At 51.5% G+C, this 24,582-nt stretch overlaps 1 protein-coding gene across 3 annotated transcripts in view; it reads left to right on the top strand.

Annotated features, from left to right (window-relative positions):
* The window catches only part of LOC116947514 (prickle-like protein 2), a 223,020-nt gene that overhangs the window by 61,333 nt on the left and 137,105 nt on the right, over positions 1-24,582 (top strand). For 2 of the 3 annotated variants that reach the window (XM_032963344.2, XM_076070659.1), the window contains exon 5: positions 4,119-4,227. In XM_032963344.2, the coding sequence (XP_032819235.2) occupies positions 4,226-4,227 (2 nt within the window). In that variant the 5' untranslated portion in view covers positions 4,119-4,225. Of the gene's footprint in view, positions 1-3,964; positions 4,228-24,582 lie in introns of those variants that run through there. The other variant, XM_032963343.2, reaches the window with a different exon arrangement.

Here is a 24,582-nt window from a genome sequence, read left to right as displayed (position 1 = left end):
CTCCTATCGTGTTGTTGCATTGTTTGTTGTTGAAAGGTTCTGACCTGCCCCTGCTGGACATCTGTGAAATTTTTTTTTATAGCTCATCGGATTCCTCCAGTATAAATAAATATTCAGATTCTGCGATGTGGTAGCGTAGTGGCCCAAGTACGATTCCCAGCAGCGGCTCACATCAGTGGTGATTATGTGAACCGGTCCTTGGCCTGTATAGCTCAGTGGGCCTGACCTGGCAAAATAAAATTAAATAGTTTAATAGTAATAGTTGCTCGATGGATTATTACATCGCAAGGTTTTGAGCGATGTCGACAGTGTGGGGGGAGGCCTTCAATCAACAGTGGATTAAACATGGCTGTAGGCTATGATGATCCTCCTTTAATTATTTGGGACAAATCCTCTTTGAGAACTTTGCGTTTTAAAGAGGATTATGATCTGGGATGTGTTCCCGATATTTTGATTAATACAATTAAAAAAATCCTCAAAATTTGGCATGGATGTGACATTTCAGATCATCCCAAAGAAAATGTAATATTCATTTTAAAACGCTACATCATAGGAAGTGACTTCACCTAAATGGCATCACTTAATTTTCTTTTACATTCCAAAATTGACGTCACGTGACGTCCGTTTTGCTTACAATATTTCAACAAGGTAGTATTTATGTTTAAAGTATTGGTTCACCGATGCACATTTACATAAACATTTCTAACTCAATGATTACATTTTTAAATTAGTATAATTAAATTAACACATTAACGATGAAAAGGTGTTCAACCCTTACACAATAAAAAATATAAGTAAGACCTCGAGGATACAAACTTGTGCCTTGGAATCTGAAAAACCTAATTCCAAAAAAAAAATTGCCAATCTGAAACTCATCCCTAAGTGTGACACTGACCCTAAATCCAAGAGGACCATCACAGTTGGCCCAAAGTGTACACGGTCCACTGCCCCACAGTCCCTCACAGAAGCACGTGCCGTCAAAACCAACGGACGACTAAGACGTGGCCCACTGTGCCACTGCGGTCACCCATCTCAAACCGTGGGCCACACAGTAACGCCACCGCCTGCTTCTATCATTAGCCGGTGGTGTTTCAGATGCTCACCAAGCTACTCCTGAACCCGTATCTTTCAGCCCATGGGCCTCTGTGCAAGTCCACGCATCTCCATGTGAGTCTGTGTCTCAAACCGTGGACCGCACAGCAACGCCACTGCCTTCATCGATCATTCGCCGGTAGTGTTTCAGGGACATTCGCCAGGCTCCTCCCGAATCCGTCCGCCGCCTCACCCGCCGACCTCGACGTGAGCTCAGGAACATTTGCCGACCAACTCCCCGCCGTGACGAAAGAGGAAGACGTAGGAGTGTGCTATGGTAAAGGGTAAAAGAAAGAAAAAAACGCTAACACAGCGCCGCTCCCAAGGCCCGCCCTGACGCCTTTGCAAACCAAAACATCCAGCGCGGGCAGCTCAGGGGAGCCAGCGAAGGCGCCCGACTTGGGCGATCGCCTCTGACCGCACAGCACGAGCTCCTCTGATGATGGGGGCCCCCGGCACTTGCACGCTTGCTATGTCCGGTCCCTGGGGTTGCCGCCCGCCCCCCCCCCCCCCCCCCCCCCCACACAAGAATGACCGGTGCAGCTATTTTGGCGCAAGCAGCAGGGCAGTGGCAGCGTCGGCAGCGGCGGCGGCTGTGGCGGCAGGCTTCCCCATAGATAGGCATCCCTCCCCTGGTGTGTGCGTGTGTGTGTGTGTGCCTGTATGTGTGTGTGCGTGTCTATATATGTCTATATGTATGTCTGTGCGTGTGCGCCGGGAAAGGTCCCGCAAGGATTATTCAACATCGCCTTGCCAGGCCCGCTGAGGAGAGGCTTGCGGAGCCTCAATGCGGTTTCAGGAAAGGGCGGTCCTGCACAGATGCCATATTTTCTATCCGCTTGCTACAACAGAGGTGTAGGGAATTCCAACAAGACCTACATCTCTGCTTTATTGACCTGGTCAAGACCTATGATACCATCAGTAGGCCTGGGCTCTGGGTTGTTCTTCGTGCTTTCGGAGTCCCTGACCCTCTGCTCACGATCATTTAGGACCTTCATGATGGTGAGCGGGTCTGGGTAAAACTACGTGGCCGGGAATCGGAGCCACTCCCTGTTCACCTTGGGGTGCGACAGGGATGTCCTCTGGCTCCCACATTATTTAACATCTTTTTAGGCCACGTAGTTCGTGAAGCCTTTGATGGCTGTACAGAGGAATTTACATCTGGTACAGATACAACGGGAGGCTGATCGATGCCTGGGTGCGGTCAAGGGATGGCTCCCTATTGCTCAACCACGTTATGTATGCCGATGATCTGGTAATTGCCACTCACTCAGAGGAGGAGTTGGAGGCGCTGCTGCTGAACCTGAAGCGTGCCACTAAGAGGTGGGGCCTTACCATCAGCCCCACCAAAACTATGCACTTGCCTGGGAATTTTGTACCATCGGGCACTTCACCCCCACAACTCCCAATCGGTGATGGGGCAGTTGTGGAGAGAGTGGAGCGTTTCCCATACCTGGGCAGTGTGCTCATGACTGGCTCCGGTTTGGCAGCAGAGGTCTCACTCAGAATCAGTCGAGAGGCATTATCTTTTCATCGGTTGTGTAACGCTGTGTGGAAGCTACCTGGTCTGTCCCTCCGCACGAAGCTTCAAGTCTTTTCGGCCATAGTCATTCCCTCCCTTCTCTACGCGTGTGAAACGTGGACCCCCCTAATGGAGCATCTTCGCCGATTGGAAACATTTAGGCTGGCCTGCCTACCATCCATCCTGGATTTAACCAGGCTGGATTGTGTGAGGAGCTCACAAATCCTTGAAAAAGCTGGGAAAAGTCCCATCGGTGAGCTCCTCCGGCAGGCAAAGCTGCGTTGGCTGGGTCATGGAGCCCGCATGCCCAGTCACGGCATGCCTAAACAGCTTTTGTTCGGCCGGATAGAGGGGGCTAAACGGGCGTGGCATGGAATAGAGACGAGATGGAGTGATGTGGTACAGGAGGACGTGGATCTGATTGGACTTGCCGATGACTGGTACCAGCGGTGACAAGATCGGCCTCTGTGGTGGAGGCTCGTGAAAGATGCCTCTGGGCAGTTGGAGGCAGTCGCCCTCCAACAACAACAGAAGGCGGTGGAGCGACGCTCACAACAACGAGCGGAGCACCGGGTGGCTAAATCACAGCAAGTTGGCATAGTAGGGGGTACATATGGTGCATCAGCCAGTCGTATCAGTCAGTCGACCCGTGACACCTGGGTCTCTCCCGTGACCTCCTGCCAGCGGGCGTTCGACACTTCACGTGGCCTCAAGGTGCACATAGCCTGGAACAAGCGTCGTGGTGACGTCACCGCCACTGAGAGGCGAATGTCGGTTGTTGTTCTTGATGCCTGAGTGAAGTGGTTAGCGCACTGCGCTACGACCTGGCAACCCGGGTTCGATTCCCACTCATGATCAATATAAGTGGTGAATATTTGAATTGGTTACGAGGTCGATTCAGCCTCAAATTAGTGTTTGGTGCAGATTGTAAACAGCTGCACTAGGAAAACAAAGGCGGCCGGGCATGGCTCGGTCCTCACCACTCCCTCGTGTGCCATGCCAGCCTTCATAGCTGCTGACTAACAGCAATTACCCCAATAGTCTTGTGAAGGCTATACGGGACGATCTTCGCCTTTGTGTGCCTGCGTAGCATGTGCACATACGCACATGTGTACATGCATGGGTGTTTGTGTGCACGCGCGTCTGTCTATGTATGCATGCATGTGCGCACGCACGCACGCACGCGTGTGTGTGTGTGTGTGTCCGGCCCCCACATGCAGCACCTGATAAGTGTCTGGAGAGTGGCAGCAGCGGCGGTGGGAATCAGCGGTGGTGGGGGGGGCGAGGGGGGGGTCAAGGGATGGTGGGAGGTGGTGATAGCACGTGGAGGGGGTGGGAGGGGAAGGGGGCGCTGGTGGTGCAAGCGCTGACGACGAGCGCCGGCCGTCCCGCCGTCGGAGTTTGCGAGCGACGCGGAGAATCTCGGCGCCTGCGCGATACGGAGCGAGTGAATCCGCTCGTCCGCCTATCCGTCGGCCTGTCCGTCCGTCCGTCCGTGCTGCAGGCAGAATCGCCACCTACGGCGAAAGGCTGCGGCGGTGGCGAGAGGCCGGCCCGTGCTCGTCCGCGTCGCGCTTCCCGTGGAAACCGAGCGGGCTCGTCGTTCTCCAAATGTAAGTGCGCGGATTCGCCCGCAACCCCTGCATTGCGCTCGCTCCGCCGGAAATTTAGTTTGAACCCCCACCACCTCGCCCCCGAAACGCAATTCGCGCCGCTCGCAAACACGTCCAGCAGCCATTGTGCCCTCGTGGGCGAACGGCTGCGTGATTTATTGCGTGCAAGCGGGCACCGTACGCGGCGCGCGGCCGAATGCGATCGAGGTCTTCGCAAGGAACGCGATATTGGGGGGGGGGGGGGGGGGGTTTGTTTTTGTTTCTGCCAACGAAACGTCGCGTTGCTCGAATCGTTGCGCCGGCTTGGCGCCCCACGAGCGACGGCGCGCCCGATGATTTGGTCGACGGCGAAGCGCGCGACGCGACCGCAAACGATGGCACCCGTTGCTCGTGGGCGGGCAACGCGATCCGCCGCGGCAGCGGCCGCGAGTTCGTCGGCGACCGCACCGGGGGCCACGCGTCGGTGCCGTCGCCACCACTCCTTTGCGCGAGCCGCGGTGTTGAACGAACGGTGGAGGTGGCGGGAAGGGCGGCGGGGGTGGTGGACAAAAAAAAATTGTAATGCACGGGCAAAGCCTCGCAAGAAATTAATCGGCGGGGGTGGTTGGTGGGGAGGGGGGTGGAAACGCCGCGTCGTCGGTTCCCGTCCGCGGCGTTTGTTCGCACACCGCCGCCCATATTGTGAGACCCAGGGAGGGCCGGCATTGAGCAGAAGGGAGCGGGGCGGTCTTGATGGATCGAAACGCTCTCGGCCGACTTTTAATCAGCCTGTGGGACCGGGGGCACCCATTAATCACCCGTCACGTGACGGCGCTCCGCCACGCTGAGACCCCCACTGAGCTCACCCACCCCCCCCCCGCAAGCGCTCGGCCACCTCCCGACAGCCCCCACCGCTGCCGCCCCCCCCCAACCCCTCTCTCTCCGACACCCCCTTTTTTTTTCCCCCTGGCGTGGCGGACCGTCATTTTTCTTCCCGCAGAATAGGGTTGGATCGGGAGGGAAAATGGAGGAAGATAAAATTGGGGATGCGCGGGCATGGGGTGGGGGGTGTGTGGGGGGGGTGGTTATGGGGTCGGGGGCGGGGGTGATCCCATTTGAAAAGCTGTATCGGAACGGACCTTTAATGAGCTTGCTGTCAGAACACCGCAAGCGCATCGCTTACCGCGCGCAATTTCTCTTTCTCGCCGTGCGTGATTTCCTCTTCCTCCTGTCGTGCCGTTCACAAGGGGACGCTGACCCGGGGAGCGCGCTCGGATTTTGCAGTCCCGAGGGGCTCGCCGGTTCGGCTCCATCGCCGTGGCACGGCGGTTGACGCAGATGGAGGGGGTTTGTGAAATCCCCTCGTCCGCGCCTCCTTCCACCCGGCGGTGTGAATGCGCGCCCCTCCACCATGGCCAGTCTATCGGCAGATCGTGTGTGGCGGGGTAAAGTGTGGATACATTTTTGAACGATTAACTATTTGACTCGTCTTTTTTTTTTCATCAGTCGAATGCCCGCTGAGCTAGGTGGCTCTTTGTCAGAACCGACCTGGCCACAAATGATTGCTCAACAAAGGTGGCTTATAATCACGTGGAAATGTATAGCGGCCAAGTACTCAAAACGCGCGTTTCTACTGCCAGCTCATCCAAGGCATCTGGCCAGCTTGGACGAAGTAGGCCAAAATACACTCTCATAGAGGGCTCTCTCTGGTACGGAGTTAGACTGATGGCTTTAATCTAAGTTGTCTTGTGGTTCTTGTTGTTGTTGTTTGACTTGCATCCCAGTAGGGTTTTTGCACACAGCGTTGGTGTACGGTGCTTTTTCTGGAAGATTTTTGCTGTTTTTTCCTGGATTTTTCTGTTTGCGCATAGTCACTTTAAGATGTTTTCTTGTTCATGTTTTTGTTTGTTGCGGTTGCACCCGATTCAAGAGCCGAATGGCTCACAGGGCTATACCAAATAAATGAAACTGAAACTGTTGAGCTCCCTGTAGTTGGAGGCCCATCTCATTTAGTCAATTGAGTAGCCGCGTGTAGTGGAGTCAGGTGTGGGTACTCCAGTATCTTCCGAGCCGTCTGATCAGCTTGGAAGAGTAGGCCAAAATAACCTCGAGAGCCTCCTCCAGTGGAGGCCCTTCTGCCGGCAGTGTCGTCCAAGCAGACAATTGCAGGGCTGCACCTCTACCGCTCGCAAAAAAAGAGCGGCGTGCAGCTTCGACGACCGTTGAAGCGACGGCAGACGTCGCTTGGCGTGGGACGAGCCTCCTTCGATGACATCCTCAGCCGGAGCCCTTTAGTGTCGCCGTGGCACGTGTCGGGCGCGGGGGTGGTGATGGTGGCGGTGGTGGTGGCAGTCGTGGTGGCGGCTGTGATGTTTGAACAGGACCCCTCCCCAAATGTGCCAGCAGAGGAATCGCATCGCACCTTCACTGCAGACGGGCGCGACTCTGTTCAATTTGTTCAATTTCCCTTCGGAAAGGCGGCGAGAGGGTTGGGGGGGGGGGCGCGCATTGGTCCGGCGCTCTGTCTTGCAATTCACGCTTGCTGCGACGCTTTGGATTCGCAATGGCGTCTGAAAGCGAGGGCATCTCGACGCTCCGTGCCAGAAGCAACGCCGCGTGGGTATCCTGGGTTAAAGGAGGCGTTATTTATTGAATTAATGAATGTATACGCGATCTAACAAAACAAAAAAACCCTTAATATGGGAAACATTGGTCGCGAAAGGCTACGTATGTACGCACGTTGAGCTTCTTTCGCGCCGTATGTAGCCAACCGTGCTAATCGGAGGCGCGGGGAAAGGGAAATAAACTAAACGCAAAAAGGAGTGTTAAATAAATTCGTTTTCAATATAGACTTGAAGGTCCATAGGTCCCAGCGTCTTCCCAATAGTGGAAGGAAGAGGGTGTTTAAGCAGATGAAAGAGAGAGCCACGCAGAGGTGAAAGAGGAAGGTCTTGGGCCTCCACCAGAGCGGGGGGCAGGGAGCCAACGGCACGAACCGGCTGGAGGGGCTCTGAATTGTGGTGGCAGCGGAGGAGAATGAGCGACGACGTCCCACCGAGTTTTGGTTGACCGGGGTCTTGGATAAGCGAGCCTTGCTTGTCGGAGCGGAGCGTGCCCCGAGGTGGTCGAAGAGACCTACCGTCCCGAAGACGGTAGGGAGAGCGATGTCGGGATTAATCCGCCACTGGATTGGGAGCGACCGGAGGGACCCCGGAGTATCAGGGTGATGTGGTCTCGTTCCCGGGTGCGGGATAGGGTGCTGCGGTGGATAGGAGATGTTAACTCCCTCGCCTGGTATGCAGGAGGTCGTGGTTTCGATCCCGACCCTGACGCCTGCTGTATATTTTGGAGTTTGCATATTTTCTCTCCCCGTGGTCGCGTGGAGTTTTCTCCAGGTCCTCTGGTTTTTCCCTCCACATTGAGAAACACGATGCGTTTAGAGCAATTGGCTGCAATAAATGTCCACGCGATAGGCCACCGCGTTGAGCTATCATTTGTGGCCAGGTCGCTTCTGAAAAAGAGCTTTGTAGCTCAGTGGGCCTTACCTAGTAAAATAAAATAAACATTGTTTAGTATAATTTTCCCTTTTCATCCATCTATCCATCCCTCTGCCCCCCCCCCCCTATCCCCACCCCACCACCCATTCAACAAATCCTCACAATTATATTTAAGAAATGCATTTGCGATCTCGGTGAATTGTAGCGCAAATCGGTGTACGTTTTCCAGATATTAAGAATCAATGTTAATCAACGAATTGTTTACTTCCCGACCGGGAACGTGCACAATGGGGCGACGTATGCTGTTTTCCAAGCAGAGATATTCGTAATCACGCCACACAGTTCTCAATGTGCAACGCCACCACCATCGCGCGTGTCGCTCGCGTACGCACCCAGACACGCTGTGCAGGAAGATAAATGCATTCATTGTAAAAACGAAAATAAAACCCCACCAAGTGTAAATCCCGTTATTGCTGAGCACTATTTACAGGGCCGCTGGTCGAAAATTGGATTTGCCCACTCCACACGAATGTTTGCACAAGTGAGCTCACCGAATGAGCCAGACCACGCGGGCCAGCTTATTGTCGTAGCTGCAATCAATGAATCAGCCGTCCGAGTATTTTTTTTTGCTTTTTGCGTTTTTGTGTGTGTGTGTGTTGGCTTTAAACATTTGACCGGGCTTTCTTCTGGCCGCGTTGATGATCACTCACTGAATAGAAATGAAATGATACCCGGGTGTGTGTTTTTTGAGCAGCTCTGGCTCGTCCTTGCAGTACTGCTCTGTGTCTCCTAGGTTTGGTGAAACCCTTTGATCAATTTGACCAGTTTTTTTTTTCCAGGGCAAGTCCATCATAGCGTTACAACTTTATCCTTGAATGTTGTTTATATCGGATCATATTTGCAACAGTTATCACCCCCCCCGATACCCCCCCCCTGACCCCCGTTACAGACAGACAGACGGGGTCAGAGCTAATAATGCATAAACCCTTTCAACCTTGGCTGGAAAGCATTGAAACCGCGGCTCCCTGCTCTAATTTCCAAAAGTGGGTCTCGCCGTCACCCGCTGCTCCACTTGGGAAAGGCAGACACTGAGTGGCTGGGGGGGGGGGGGGGTAGTGGGGGGGTGGGGTTGTGTGAACGGGTGACCCAGCCCCCGATGGGCCACCGGTGCCCGAGCCGCCCGGAGCTGCCAACAAGCGCCAGACGCTCCGGGCAGAATGCGGAACGCAGCCGCGTGGCCGGGATTGACTCCTGCTCACGCTGAGCCTAAACCCTAACCCTGAGCCTAAGCCGGCCACCGCGCCCCCGGGGTGTTTAGCCACGTAATCGTTCTCGAATCATCCACGATCAGTCCACTGCTGGATTTTTTCCGCTTGCGCCCTTTCAGTTGGCTGCCTACAGTATCTCGCGGCTGTGCGCTGTGATAATCCACACATTTGGAATTTCCTCCCACAAGACATTTGTGCCCTTGACTGACCGTCTTTCCCAGTTCTAATTAAACTAAAACTATTTTTTTTTACTTTGATTCAGCTAAATAGCTCTTTTTCAGAAGTGACCTGGCCACAAATGTTAGCTCAACGAAGTGGCTTTATCACGTGCAAGGTTATAGCAGCCAAATACCCTAAACGCACGTTGATTCTAAATGTGGAAGGACACATCGGAGGACCCGGAGAAAAAGCCACGCAACCACGGGGAGAACACACAGACTCGACATATACAACCGTCAGGGTTGGGATCAAACTCACGACCTCCTACATACCAGGCGAGGGAGTAAACATGTCTCCACAGCGACATGTCCAGGTCTCATATAGACTGTAACCTGCTTCTACATTGTGTTCCTCTCTCTCTCTGTGTCTCTCAGTGAAAGTTTTCGGCTCCGTGGCAATAGATAGGCCAGGCGAATAGCAACTTTGAAGCCTGTGATCTGATTACTTAGCCAGGAAATGGCTTCAGTTGAGGTCCGGTGGATTTCTGCTTCACTGCCTCCGTTGAATTTTCGGAGCTCTCAGTGGTTCATTCTACTGTTTGGCCTCACATAGAGAGACCACAGACTCACATTCAGAACCATAGCCTCGCAGTGACCCACAGACTCACACACAGATCCACAGACTCACATCGAGACCCACAGACTCACATCGAGACCCATAGCGTCGTGGACACCCACAATCTCACACAGAGACCCACAGACTTACATCGAGACCCATAGCCTCGCAGAGACCCACAGACTCACGGAGAGATCCATAAACTCGCAGAGAATTCACAGTGGTTCACGACGATGGAGCTGATGGTCTGCTCAGCGTCTCCACGATCACACGCTGCGCTTTCTTTGGACTGTCGCTTATGAAGGACGTAGTGAATGGATCTGTCTCGAGACCTGTGGATTTGATCTAACGAGGACAATTTTCTGAGAGTTGGAGATTAAATCACGGAGGTTCTCCGGTGAGATCGGAGACAAGGGCATTTGATTCCTCTCGTGGTGACCCATCACATTTAGCCAATTGACAAGTTGCGAGTGGTGGGGTAAAGCGCGGGTACTTCCACATCTCCCATTTCTGTGAGGAGCCTGTGGCGGTGGTGGCGGTGGTGGTGATGGTGGTGGTGGCGGTGGTGGCGGCGGTGGTGGCGGCGGTGGTGGTGGTGGCGGTGGTGGTAGCGGCGGCGGTGGTGGGGGCAGTAGTGGTGGCGGTGGTGGCAGTGGTGGTGGTGTGTGGTGGTGGCGGCGGCGGTGGTGGCGTGTGGTGGTGGCAGTGGTGGCAGCTCTCCGTTGTATTTTCGGGTTCTCGAGGAATCTCCCAGCACGCGGGGTGAAACATCGCAGAACCGTACGGCACAACCACGAGACAAACCCACACGGCTAGGGCGGTGGCAGTGGCGGCGGCGAGAGCTCGGAAGGGGGAGGGGGGAGGGTCGAGGGGCAGAATGAAGCCTGCGGGGGTTACGTAATCCGGTACTTGTGTGAAGCCAGACGATCGTCTGTGTGCGAGCGCGCGTGCGTGCGAATGCAGTTGATTAGAGAGCTCAGAGAAGATCCATTATGTTACCCCCCACCCCAGCCTCTCCATCAGTCACTGACGCCGCTGATATGCGTTCGGTTTGGTCGGGGCGTTGTGTGTGTGGGGGGGGGGGACCTGCCTGCCCCCCACCCCGACTATGTGTATGTGTGCGGTTTTATACTTTTTATTATTATTTTTAACGCCGTGTTTGCGTGGCACGCACGTGTGCAGTAGGTGCGCGCCGCGAGAGAGTGTTTACTCGCATTTGTGTGCTCGCGAAATTTGTTGGGGCAACGTTTAAGTGGGGGGTGGGGTGGGGGGTTAAGGAGGGGGCCGGGGGGGGGGTTACCGAACGGCACGAGACGACGAAGACGACGAAGACGCGAGACGGATTCCACCAGCGGCGCTGCCCCTTTGCCCGCCCGGCTCCGAGAGGGCCCTCCTGGCAGACAGTCTGCCACGCATCTGTTTTTGGCGGAGCGTCGGCGTTCCGCACGGGGCCGCGCGCTAGGCCGGAGCAATGATGAATGACCTTAATTACCCTGCCAAGCTTTTAACATCGGTCGCTTCGACAATGGGATGGTAAATGACTCCCGGTCAGGGTTACGGCGCTCACTTTTTCAGCACGGGAGCGGGTCGGCGGGGGCGTGCCGCGCGTGTGCGGGAACGGTCCCACCCCCCCTCCCCGCTTTTGGGCGAATTTGGGCGCTGCTGAAAAAATTAGGAGCCCTCGTTAAGATGATATGTACGTCTGCGTGTGTGTACGCGTGCGTGGTGCGATGTTCCACTTATTTACTTTGCGTCGCGACAAAAAAACGATGGAGGGGGGGGGGAGGCAAGAGGGGGGGGGGTGAGTTTGAATTCTGCTTGGAAAAGCGAAGGGCGGCACTTAAACCGGAGACGTCGTTTAAGGCATTGCAAAGAAAATAAGCAAAAGGGCACGGACCTATAACACTGGCTACTTGTAATAATAAGAAGAATGTACGGGCCCTTTGGGAATGCACTGCCGGATGAAGGTATCTCTCCAGTCGTGGGGGGGGAGGGTTGCTTTACCATACTTCACCACGCCGGTCAGTACAGGTTGGTGCGCTGGCCGGTAAGGCGCACTCGAGATCTGTTCAGATGTCACTCGCCATTGATCGTGAGCCGCGGGTGGGAATTGAACTCACAGGTCGCCGAGTTTATATTGCGCGGGGCGCTCACCACTGCGCCCCGCCACCCTGGCTACAAACGGCAATGCAGAACTCACAGCTTCAACTGGCAGAATGTAACAAAGGGGGTTCAACTCTTAAATTTAAAGCCACACACAATCCTTCATGAGCGACGATGTAGCCTGGCAAGTGCTGTTGATGCATTACATTGCTAGCCAAATTGTTCATCGGATGATCGGCGAATGCATTGAGTGGAATTTGCTGAAGTGTGCCATCGTAAATGGCTTGAATGCGAGCGTTGGAAAACCAAGTGATGTATACAGATTAACAACGATATTTGTTTTCGGTGTGCTCTTGCCTATAATGCCTCCTCGCAAATCCTGGCAGTATCTATTTCACAGGCCGGGCTCTGTTGATGAGACCCAGACAGTTAAAACCGATGTAGAGTTTGCTCTCTTGAAAAAAAAACAAATTCTGCTGGAATCAATTCGTCTTGGAGAATCGTAGGCCCGTGGACTAAGATAATGCATTTTGTGTTTTTACGTAAAGAGAGTGACGTTTGTCTTCTTCGTTTCAAAAATACATCAAGCCCCATCATTTCAGTGATTTCTGTTCCGGATGTACCACCCCGCATCACCAGCCCACACTCACCTGCATGGTGAAGTATTGTTAAACAAAAGAAAAACCATGATCGACATGACACGGGGTGGGGGGGGGGGCTTTCATCCAGCAGTGGAGTGACAGAGCTCTGTAAATTACGATGAATGCTTCACGATGGCGCACGTTGAGTATTTACACTGCACAAGCGATATCTGTGTCCGTTACGGGGGGGGGGGGGGTTATTTAGTGTACATAAACAAGCGCCAAACTGACCGAAGGTAACGATAATTATCAAACAAGATGTTGGTTGGAGCTTTGGCAGCGAGCACCCATTAATTAAAGCCGGCACGGCGCACGAGGAGAGCGAGCGGCATGGCCACCACGGCGCCCGGCCGCTTTTGCCTCCCCAGTGCTAATGTTTACACACCGCACCACCAGGTACTCGTTTAAGGCTGAGTCGACCTATGTGAGGTCCAGAACCCGTTCAGATATTTGTCGCTGATGTTGGCCGCGAGCGAGAATCGAACTCAGGTGGCCCGAGATGTTAACTGGCGAGATGTTAACCACCTTCGCCTGGTATGCAGGAGGTTCGTGGGTTCGATCCCAACCCCAACGCCTGCTGCTGTATATTTGGAGTTTTGAATGCTCTCCCTGTGGTCGCGTGGATTTTTCTCCGGATCCTCCTGTTTTTCTTTCCGCATTTAGAATCAGCACACGTTTAGAATGTTTGGCTGCTGTAAATAAGCACGTGATTAGTCACTTCGTTGAGCTATCATTTGTGGCCAGGTTGCTTCTGAAAGAGAGCTATATAGCTCAGTGGGCCTGTACTGGTCATTTTTTATACATATAGTTTATAGTTTTACAACGCACTGCGCTAACCGCTATGCCACTGCTGCCCCCGTAACTGACAGGCGTGTAAGCAGGGCTCGCCACATGCACTCTACTGAGCTGAAGAGATGTGGGCTGTCGAACTTAATGTCGAACTTAATGAGAAATGCTTTGCGAGGTTGCTTAGCTCTTGGGTTGCTGTGCCGAGCGAGCGTGCGCTGTAAAAATAGAATACCCTGAAATCTCCAGGCCCACGCCACGCTGGGCTATGTCAGCACAATGCTCTTTAACGTGCATATAAATTTACATTTTCTCACTGTTGATGATAATCGTTACCCACGGCACTTTGTCATTCCGCTGCTCCGTGAAGGCGTGTCTACGCTGTATCGGTCGCGAGGGTTGTTTGACCATACTTCACCACGCCGGTCGGTGCGGGTCGGTGAAAGGACGGCGTAGTCGGCGTCCATTGACCGGTTCTGATATCGCTCGCCAACGATCACAGGCAAGGGTGATATATATAAAAGGCCTTGTTCAATACAAAAAAAACGATGTCTATGAAACTCAGTTTAACACGTAGGCTTTCGCGACCAATATCCATAATAGGGTTTTTTTCGGGGGGGGGGGGGAGGGGGGTTAGATCGTGTAAATACTCTCTATTATCTATGAAACTCATTATTCACGAATGTGGAACATTTTGTGTTGAACAAGAAAGCCCCTGTCATCTCGACAGTGCCCTTGGAATCCCAGCAGTGTTTCTTTTTTTTATATATATAACAGGCCTGACTCTGCCAATGAGACCCAAAAGGTCAAAATCAATGTAGGATTTGCTTGTTTGAACAACTGCTGCCGCAAAATATTTGTTATGGAAAGTGCATGAGCTGACGGATAACAAAGAAATTTTACTTTTTTTACATTTGGAAAGACAAACCGAAAGTATGTTTATTTATTTATTTTCTGACCCATAACATCCATAATAGAGGTTTCTTGGGTTAGATCGCATAAATGTAAATGTGTTGTTAAACCCGCCACCACCCGACACAACCAATTATTAAGGTTTGTCACGCAAAACAAAACATGCCAATTAGTTGCTAGTTCAGCACACCGGTGTGTTGGAGTGTAAACCCACAACATTTTCGATTCGTGTACGACGTTTCGCCAGTAAATACAACTTGCATCATCAGGCGACAGCCGCGGAGATGGAGCGACTAAATCATAGATGGATTCGTTCGTGGCAAGACCACGAGGCAATGCAATGGCACGAGGCCTTCATCTAGCAGTGGATAGATCATGGTGGATGATGATTAACATTGTAAGGGTACGATGTGGCTAATCCGGCCAAAATCCACACGCATTTGTCATCTGTACGGGTCTGGCCTCTTGGTGTTTACTTTGTGCGGAAATTATACGGAACAATTAATTCCATTTTAACATAATGCAATCCTGAGCCTTAACGATTTTCTCACTGTAACGAGCGCTTAATGGCTGTCGAGGATTTGTGTGCGCGCGAAGTTTAAGGTATTTTGTGGCATTACCTTGTGATTTGATTGTGCGTGAATGGGACCTCTGTTAAAATTGGGGTTTTAGGAATTAGTGTAACTTTTTTGCGGGAAATTTGTCAATGAATAGGCCTTTTAGTATTCATGGCTTTAACCCTGTGTCTTATTAAGGCAGAGCTGTCTGCAAACATTGTGAGAGTAACTTAAAGCTGTGCGTGCCTCACATTGGGATTCGTGAGGGCCTTAATTTAGAGAATGTACAAATTATTCTGTTATTTATATATTTTTTAAAAACACAACGTTTATTTAGGCCTTGGGTCTGTGAGAACTTTAATGGCTCCACTGCATGCATTTATTTTCTACAAAGTCGAATGCCTCTTTCACAGGCGAGGCACATGAGATCGTTACATCGTGGGATCGTGAGGGGTGATTTTGGCGGCTCAGGAAGGACTCCATCCAGCAGTGGATTAGCCATGGCTCATGACGTCGATGAATAATTATTCAAACCTCATCACCCTCTCCTCCTTCATCTATCCAGCCAACACAACGATTGGTAAACCCAAAGCAGCTGGGGACTTTAGGTTGTGGTTTAGGTTCGTCGGTCACGGGGGGGGGGGGGATGGTGCAGGTGGTGGGGGGGGGCGTGTGATTGACCATACTTCACCACGCGAGTTGGTGAAAGGAACACAAAAGTCAGATTCTCTCACTGAGTACCTGACTGGTGTGGGTGCGCCTACCAGGCACAGCTACTCACGTCTACAAGTCCCTCCAGCTTCTCCGCATCATCAAGAAGGAGATGATGATGATGATGATAACGGGTAATTATTCGCCGAAACTGGATGCTGTGCAAGATTATTCAGACCAATTGCTTTGATTGAGAACACAACCGATTTGCTCTACTGTCGACTGCGTGGTTGGTCTTCCAAGGCCTGTGCTCATTGAATGTAAAAAATGTCAATGACAATAGTAGAGCTTACACGCTGATGCAATAAACTTACACATTTTGATGTTGAGTTGTTAAGCTCGATGGCTTGTCGCATCGCGAGAGATCGTGGCGGATTGTGGAGGCCTTCACCCAGCAGTGGATAGATCACGGCTGATGATGATGATGACGGTGTTGAGTTGCTTGCGTTGAGGTGTGTTACGGTGAGGTTGTGTCCGTATAGCTGAGCTGGTTTCTTACTTTTCAGTAGTGATCATCAAATCATCGATACAATTCAACGAGTTGTCATTTTTCAGAGCCAGGATTAGTTTTCTTTTTGAAATGTTGTCTCATTTTTACTGTCTCATTTGTATTGTTTCACCTTTTTTATCTACCCCACGAGTGGAACTGTAGCATTGCCATCTCATTGGCATCGCTTGTAAATAAACAGTTCTCACGCAAACGATTCAGTGCACATATTGTGACCGTGATACTCACATCAGCGGTGTTATGTCACGGTGGTGCACAGGGTTAGCGCACTGTGCAACCAACCTGGCAACTTGAGCTCATTTCCCGTCCACGGCTAATATCGGCGACAAGTGATATCATGCACCAGTCCTGGACCTGTCCAAATTGAACTCGGCCTTTAAATGAGCACCTGATGCGGTATGTAATCATCAAGGTTGAAAACCCATTTATTTTGAATATTGAAAATTATTACTTTTTTAACTGCTTTTTGTGTTTTAGTTTGTTGGCCTTTCCTGGCAACTCCGATTAGTACGGTTGGCTACGTACGGTGGGAAAGAAGTTCCACATACAGTACACACATTAAGGGTGGCCGGGCGCAGAGTTGGCCACACCATCCGCCTTGTGCGTCACGCCGGCCTTCAGAATCTGAATATTTATTTATACCGGAAGAATCCGATGCGCTACAAAGCTCCCTCTCACAGATATCTCGTACGTTACAACAACAAACAATACAAAAAACACGACAGCAGTGCAAAACAAAAATATAAAGGTAAACAAAACACCCAAAACACATACAAATGCAACTAAACCATCCCCATTCTACCAGGCAAAGCCCACTGTAGGTATTTCACTTATTTTTCAGAAGCGACCTGGCCACCAATGATAGCTCAACAAAGTGTCTTATCATTTGGACATTAATAAAGCTCTCTACCAAACGCTTTCCCCGCATTTTACACGGGCAACGAGGGCAGATCTTGGTCCTGCGTGTGTATGGTGTGTGTGTAGGTGTGTATGTAGGTATGTGTAGGTGTGTGTGTGTAGGTGTGTGTGTGTGGTGTGTGTGGGGAGCGGTAGTGTAGCGGTTAGCGCGCTGCGCTATGAACCTGGCGACCTGGGTTCGATTCCCGCTCACGGCCAACACCAGTGACGATCATCTGAACCGGTCCCGGGCCTCCCCTAGGTCGACTCAGCCTCAAATGAGTACCTGGTGCAGTGTGTAAACATTGCCACTAGGGAAACAGAGGCGGTCGGGCGTGGTGCTGGCCACCCACCCCCTCGTGTACCGTTCCGGCCTTCATAGGTGCTCGCTAACAGCACTTGCCCCTACAGTCTGTTACAGGCTATACGGGGGATCTTTGTCTTTATCTTTGTTGTGGTGTGTGTGTAGGTGTGTGTTGTGTGTGTGTTGCCCGAGTGGAGCACAACCCCCTTCCGTTAAAATTAGCCACCATGGCCGGGCCACCATTGCCGGGGGTCTGCCCAAAATCAAGGCGCAATTTTGTCCCAGCATCGCCATCGGTCAGTCGGCGCGACCCACCCCACCCACCCAACGAGCGAATAGATCGTCTCGGACGCCGCCAAGCAAAACAACCGTCGATGAGAATGCGTTCTTTCCAACGCCATTTACCTGCCGCCGCCGCCGCCTCACTGCTGGCTCGCCACTTGGGTGAGAAGGGACACAACGGCGGTTAGTCATTAAATGCCTCTGGGCGGCGGTTTCGTGAAACCCACAATTATAGACACGCGGCGAGCGAGCACAAGGCCCTCGCGCGCGCGAGCACACACACACGCGCCGTATTGTTCGGGGGGGGCCCAGCGCTACAAGTTGGCTTTTTTTATGCATCGTGCATGGCCTGGAGTGTTGTGCGTTTTGCGTGTTTTTTTTACGGGTTGCACGTTTTTTTGTCGGGAGAGTGCCGCGGCGTGTGTGTTGCGGCCGCGACGCGGCTGGGACGCGACGGCGTTTTTATTATTGGCGATAGTCGTGACCGCGTGCCTGCAAGAATGCAAAGGTCGTTGTCGTTTGCAGGGGGACGAATCCGACGTTGGCATATCTTCGCGACGCGTGAGATTTTTTTTCTTTCTTTTGTGTGGTCGCTCACCCGTACCGTTCGCCGTCATGTCCGACGGTTCGCTCCCAGCACCCGGAGTGAATGCGTCAGCGGTGGTGGAGGATGACACGCGGTACCACTTGAGAACACGGCGTGGGGCCTCGCAGCGCAACGGCGAGAAACATACGTAGTTGCGTTTTATAACTCGTCCGTTGGACCATTATTTTCCAACAACCAATTACCATTGACGATGCTAGAGATGCAGCTGCCCCCTAATTTTTTTTAGAAAGAGGGGCAAGTTATAACATTATTTATGGGTCCCCTTTGGCTAATTCCCCTCCACCCCTGAATTCAAGCTAATTCTGATTCACCTGTTCAGCAGAGGAATCTCTAATGCGCCTTCAAAAAAAAGTGGATTTTTTTGTCATCCTCATGTAAGCTGTCACGTTGTGCAAGTGTTGGAGGATAGTTCCCAGAATTTCAAAAAGGGATCATTCTTTCAAATTGTATTGGCGCAGGGGCATCGTCTTCCAGGAAATCGGCAACACCACAGCGTGCATCCCCTGTGCGAGAGCACGCACGCATGCAAGCACTTCATCGCTCATCTCGTGGCGTATTTCTGGTATTAGAGAAACTACCCCCCCGCCGAACCCCCCCCCCCCTGACCCACCCTTTTTTTGCGTGAAATCTCGTGAAGATACAGCGAGCGTCGGATGATAGAGCGCACCAAGGAAGACAGAAATCCCCACGGGCGCGTTTCTCTCACCGTTAGTTTGGCCAATTTCAATTTCGGTAACGGGCGGCGGCCCGGGCTATTAAAAAAGCTTCTAATCAAGCAGTGCTTGGGAAGGGCGGAGGAGATGGAGATGGAGGAGGAAGTAGGTGGAGGGAGTAAATCATTAAATGAAGCGATCGTTAATGCGAGCCCTTGTCGATCCAGCGGAGAGCTTCACGACCGCTGCGCGTGGCTTGAGAAGCGGACCGAGAGTGGCCCCCTGCACGGCCTTCCCGTGCGTCCGCCTGGCACGAGGGCCAAGGAGACCTGCGCAATCGTCTTTGCGACAGAAATTGCAACGCACTCCCCACAGATTGCAGTATTGCAGCGCAGTGCATACTAATTCGTCGCAGCCCTTGTATTATAATGCGTGTTGATACGTTGTAACGTTGTGTTTTATATCGTAATCCGACATTTAAATGCGATATTTCGTTGCCATTTCGTATTGCAATGTTGCAATCCGATATATCGTTGCATTGTCGTGTTCCAATGTCGTTTTGTGTAATGTATTCCGTTATTGTATAATGCCGCATCCTGCTGCATACTCGTGGTCCAAATCGCATCGCAAATATCGCGCTCCAAAAACGACAGTGGGGCCGTGGAGGCAACCCCCCACCTCCTTCTAAACTTTGGCTGCAAAGGATAACGCCGTGGGAGTTTCGCGCGGCCGTTTCTCCCGTCGCTAGTCGGGGGCTCCCCGAGTGTTTGGTCTGCTGGACATTTCCACGGTGGCCTGACGCCCGCTGTATATTTGGGATTTGCCCGTTGTCCCCCCGTGGTCGCGTGGATTTTTCTCCGGGCCCTCCATTTTTTTCCCACCCACGTTTAGAATCAACGTCACGTTTAGAGTATTTGGCTGCTCTCAATTTCCACGTGATGCGCCACCTCGTTGAGTTATCACTCGTGGCCTGGTCGCTTCTGATAAAAAAAGCTCTACAGCTCAGTGGGGCCTCACCTGGTAAAATGTTTTTTTGTATAGCTTATCATTTTAGAATGCAGTGTGCCACTGCCGACGCGCGTCTAAGCAGGGCTCGCCACATGCACTCCAGACATGGGCTGTCGAACTTAACGAGAAATGCATTATATTCTTGGTTCTTTCGGTAAAGTAACGTTGAAGGGAAAACAATAAAATAATCAAATGCATTGCTCACGACGCTATGCCACTTCATTGGTGCTATCATTTCTGATAACCAGATCGCTTCTGAAAAAGAACTATCCCGTATAGTTCAGTGGCCTTTATTTGGTAAAATTTAAAATAAAATCGCATTCGCCATCGCCGCTCACGTTTCTGTTGCTGCTGCTTCTGTCGTGTTCGTCTGTAAAACCATTGCCGCCCGTAACGAGCGAGCGAGTGAGCGAACAAGCCGACGGACGGACGGACGGACGGCGCTGACCTCTTCGTGACCCCTTTGTCCAGGGCCCGGCCATCTCCGCCGCACCTGTCGGTCCGCTTTTGAGCTTTTGCCGTGGACCGCCCGAACGAGCAACGTGTGGAGGACGGGCGGTAGGTAGGAGGGGGTGTCGGCCGTGCGACTTCGTCAAGGTGACCGCGACGAGCAGGAGAAGGAAGAAACTTAAGAGCCCCCCCCCCCTCCCCACGTCCTGCGACGGCGCCCCTCGGGAATGATTTATTGATGAGTTCCGGCTCCGGTGAACCCGACAGGGGAGTGCGGGGAGCGTCGGGAACGTTCTGACAGCAGCGTCATCTCAGCACCTGCATCCTCCTTCATGCGTTAATGGTGGAAAAAAATGTTTTGAAATGAAAATAAAGCGCATTGGTCGTCGCTCTGGTGCCAAAAAAATATTTCTTGGCCGACGGACCGCTCTGCTCTTCTCCACGGGACGCCTATTAGTGTTGCTTTTCCTGCTTTACGTGAGAGTAATGTTCATCGCGTGGCAGTAAAAGCTGCTATTTTTTTATTTTCAGAGCTGAATTTTAGCCAAATTACCGTATTCTGCACACTACAAGACACGCTCTTTTCCCTCTGTATTGTAAAGCAAAATTTGGGTGTGAGTCTTATAATCTGGAAGCTGTGCGTGTGTGCGTGGGGATCGGTAGTGTGTGCGGGGAGCGATAGTGTGGCGGTTAGCACGCTGCTCGATGAACCTGGCGGCCCGAGTTCGATTCCCGCTCACGGCCAACACCAGTGACGATCTGAACCGATCCTAGGCCTCTCTTAGATCGACTCAGCCTCAAATAAGTAGCTGGTGCGGTCCGTAAACAATGCCACTTGGGGAGACAAAGGCGGCCGGGCGTGGTGCTGGCCACCCACCGCCTCGTGTATCGTGCCGGCCTTCATGGGCGCTCGTTAGCGGCACTTGCCCCAAATATCATGTTAAGGCTATACGGGGGAACCTTTGCCTTTGTTAGATTTGTATAACTTTAATGACACCGGGCACATGTTGGAGGTGTGTCTTACTTTCCGGAACGTCTTACATTCTGAAGACTTCCATAAGTGCGGGAACAAATTTACTGCAAGCTTTTTTTATTCCCCCTCCGTACGTTGGTGACCAATCTGAGACCATCAACTCACTATGCCCTAAAACCCAGTTTAAACTCTAAACTATTGTTATTTTACCAGGTAAGGCCCGCTAAGCTATATAGCTCTTTTTTAGAAGCGACCTAACCACAAATGATAACTGAACGAAGTGGTTTATCGTGTGGAAATATACAGCAGCCAAACACTCTAAACATGTATTTCTAAATGTGCAGTGAAAAACCAGAGGACATGGACAAAAATACACGCAACCACGGGGAGAGAAACATTACAAACTCCAAAAATGAATGCGTCAGGGTCGGGATCGAACCCACGACCTCCTGTATACCAGGCGAGGCAGTTAACATCTCACCGAGAATTTAAAGCGAGAGTTTAAATCACAGGCGGCTGAAACCAATTCGATCTCAGAATCGCAGCGGTGCCAGCTCAGCTCTCTGACCTCTGAGCCACCCAGCCACCTTCGCAAGGATTGCTTCCTTAAATTACCAAATATTACTGGGGCACTATGAGTGAGGTCGGTGAATAATAATTTATTAAGGGTGAGCTGCTTAAAATCAATGTCACTTCTCATTCGCACGGACAACATTTTCAAGCCTTATCCCCTTAAAATGCTTTCAGCCTTTTAAATGCCCCGTAAACATTTCATGATTCACAGAGGTATACGTTAAATGCAAGAGTATGGATCCTTGCAGCTTTAAATCTAGAATCCGATATATTCTTGTGTGTGTTAAACCAGAACACCTACGTATATATCCTTTAACCCTTTGCCAGTGTATTCTTCACTCTAATGTTGCATCAAAGGTGCACGTAGTCTAGCACAGACACTTTAGTAGCATTGGCATTGCCTATTAACATTTTAAATCGTTAACCAAATAAGAGTGAATTGATACCATTCGCCACTATTACAGCGATATTGTAACGTCGTTGTGAATAGGTTGGAGGGGTGTTTAACGAGCGGCGAGTTGATGGCAGCTGATAATGATGATCCTATGATGATGATCCTATAATGGTGGTCCTCGATATTTCGGGCCACCCCCTTCAGTGAGAATTTGACCATCTTGGGGGGCGGGGGGGGAGTGGTCTTCGACGACAAACGAAGCTGCACGTCTTTTGCAGCGTTTGGGGGTTGCAGGGCCCGCGGTGACTGGGAGCAAGAGTGTTGCATTCGAGGCAACTGAGCAAACACTGAGCCATCGTTGTCGTGACACCTTAAATCCGAGGTCGACCCACAAGGGGGGTGATGGAAGCAGACCCTGGTGGGTGGGTGGGTGGGTGGGGGTAGGGGGTTGGCTGTGTTTAAGGTTGTGTCGTGCAGGGGGTGGGGGGGGGTAGCGGTAGTGTTAGCGGTTGACGCGCTGCGCTACGAACCCGGCGACCCAGGTTCAATTCCCGCTCAGGGGGAACACCGGTGACGATTATCTGAACCGGGTCCTGGGCCTCCCCTAGGTCGACTCAGCCTCAAATGAGTGTCTGGTGTGCGGTGTGTAAACATCACCGCAAGGGAGACAAAGGCGGCCGGGCGTGGTGCTGGCCACGCACCCCCTCGTGTGCCGCGCCGGCCTCCATAGGTGCTCGCGAACAGCACTTGCCTCAACAGCATGTTAAGGCTATATGGGGGATCTTTGTCTTTTTGTTGGGGGGGGGGGGCGGTTCGTCGATGGTGGTGGTGTGCGGGTGGTTGCCCTTCCCGGCTGGCGAGAGTGTGCCTGTGTGTGGCCTCCCCCCAGCTGTTCCCCAGACGTCTGTGGTGCCAGCCAGCCTGCCTGCCTGCCGATCGACGTTTTTCAGTCGGGTCACGACAAAAGGCTCTCTGTCCACCGCCACTACCGCTGTGAGCGTGAAGAGTGTTACCACCGCCACACAGCGTAGGGACGCCTATCGGATCGGCCACCGCAGTCTGGGCTTCGCTACATTAGGCATCGCGGTGGCAAAATGTTAATTGGCTCGCCTGGTATGCAGGAGGTCGTTGATTCGATCCTGACCCTGACGCTTGCTGTATATTTGGAGTTTGCATGTTCTCCCCGTGGTCGCGTGGATTTTCTCCGGGACTTCTGGTTTTCCGTCCACATTTAGAAACATGAGTTTAGGCTATACATTTCCACACGATAAGCCACTTCGTTGAGCTATCATTTGTGGCCAGGTTGCTTCTGAAAAAAAAGCTAGATAGCTCAATGGGCCTTACCTGCTAAAATAAAAAAAAAACTGTAGTTTTAGTTTATAGGTCTCCTCCTCCTCTACCACCCACAGTGCCGGGCTCGTTCTTTTCTCTCGGGGGTTGGTGCTTGTGGGGGAAAGTGACGTAATACAAACAAAATGCATGCGTAGCTCCCTGCTGCGTGTCAGATATTCAGATGGGTGCAAAATAAATGACCGTACGTGATGAGTCTCAAGTCCCAGTAGAGCCAAAGATCTGTTTGGTAGGCATCTAATGGTTCACGCCGACATCTGCCACCTTCTCGACTATTCGATGAACGGTCACGATTTGCAGTCACGGGTCAATTCGGTAATTGGTTACGTTTTTGTTATCACCGTTTTGTTTGCATTGTTTCTAGGTGTGTTTTCATGGGGGTTGTGCTGTTTTGTGTCTGCAGTTGCATTTGCTTGATTTTCACCGATGCCTTATGATGTGTGTTCCAGGGATGTGTTCCCAGATAGCTGATGTATTAGGCCTAGTTACAACATATTAGATGGTCCCTAAAGTATTCCTTTGGATCAAACTGACAGTGTGACATCACTGGAACTGAAGTCAAATCACTTCCCGTTGCATTCTCTGCCAAAAGTGATAAACATGACGTGAAGTCATTTTCACTTTCCGTGGTGGAACTTTTGCTCAAACCGTTAACGTTTAATAGCTTTACTGCTGAAGCTTTACGTCAACATTTAAAGTTTAAGCGATAACGTTGAAAAGGATTAAAAGTATAACATTGCTATGCAAAAACAGTGAGAACTATCACATTTTATATAAATATTAATACATAACATAAAATCTGAGTTTTTGCTTTAAAATTTCAAAATATGATAACTGGCAAAAAAATTAACTGTGTGAAACTCATCTCTTATGTCTACTGTTTAGAGGAGGCTTGTGTTGCAAGTTACTTACAAAAAAGTTTTTTAATGTGGCCATTTTTTTATTTTTGCCTTCCTCTCCCACCCAACTCGACCTCCCCTCCCTTTCCCCATCACCATTTTCGTCTGTTTAGCCTCGTGACCTCTAGCTTCTTGCGGGCAGTGGCTTTTCGAGACGGGACACATTTAGCCGTTGCATTCCAGAATAATTGTGGCTGGGAGGGCTAGCGGGCCTTCGCGGGGAGCAGCA

The sequence above is a fragment of the Petromyzon marinus genome, chromosome 30, assembly GCF_048934315.1.
Source record: "Petromyzon marinus isolate PM22_M1 ecotype Great Lakes invasive population chromosome 30, UKy_Petmar_22M1.pri1.0, whole genome shotgun sequence".
Classification (NCBI taxonomy): Eukaryota; Metazoa; Chordata; class Hyperoartia; order Petromyzontiformes; family Petromyzontidae; genus Petromyzon; species Petromyzon marinus.
The sequence above is the reverse complement of the archived record's forward strand: the minus strand, read 5'-3'. Positions and strand labels throughout refer to the sequence as shown.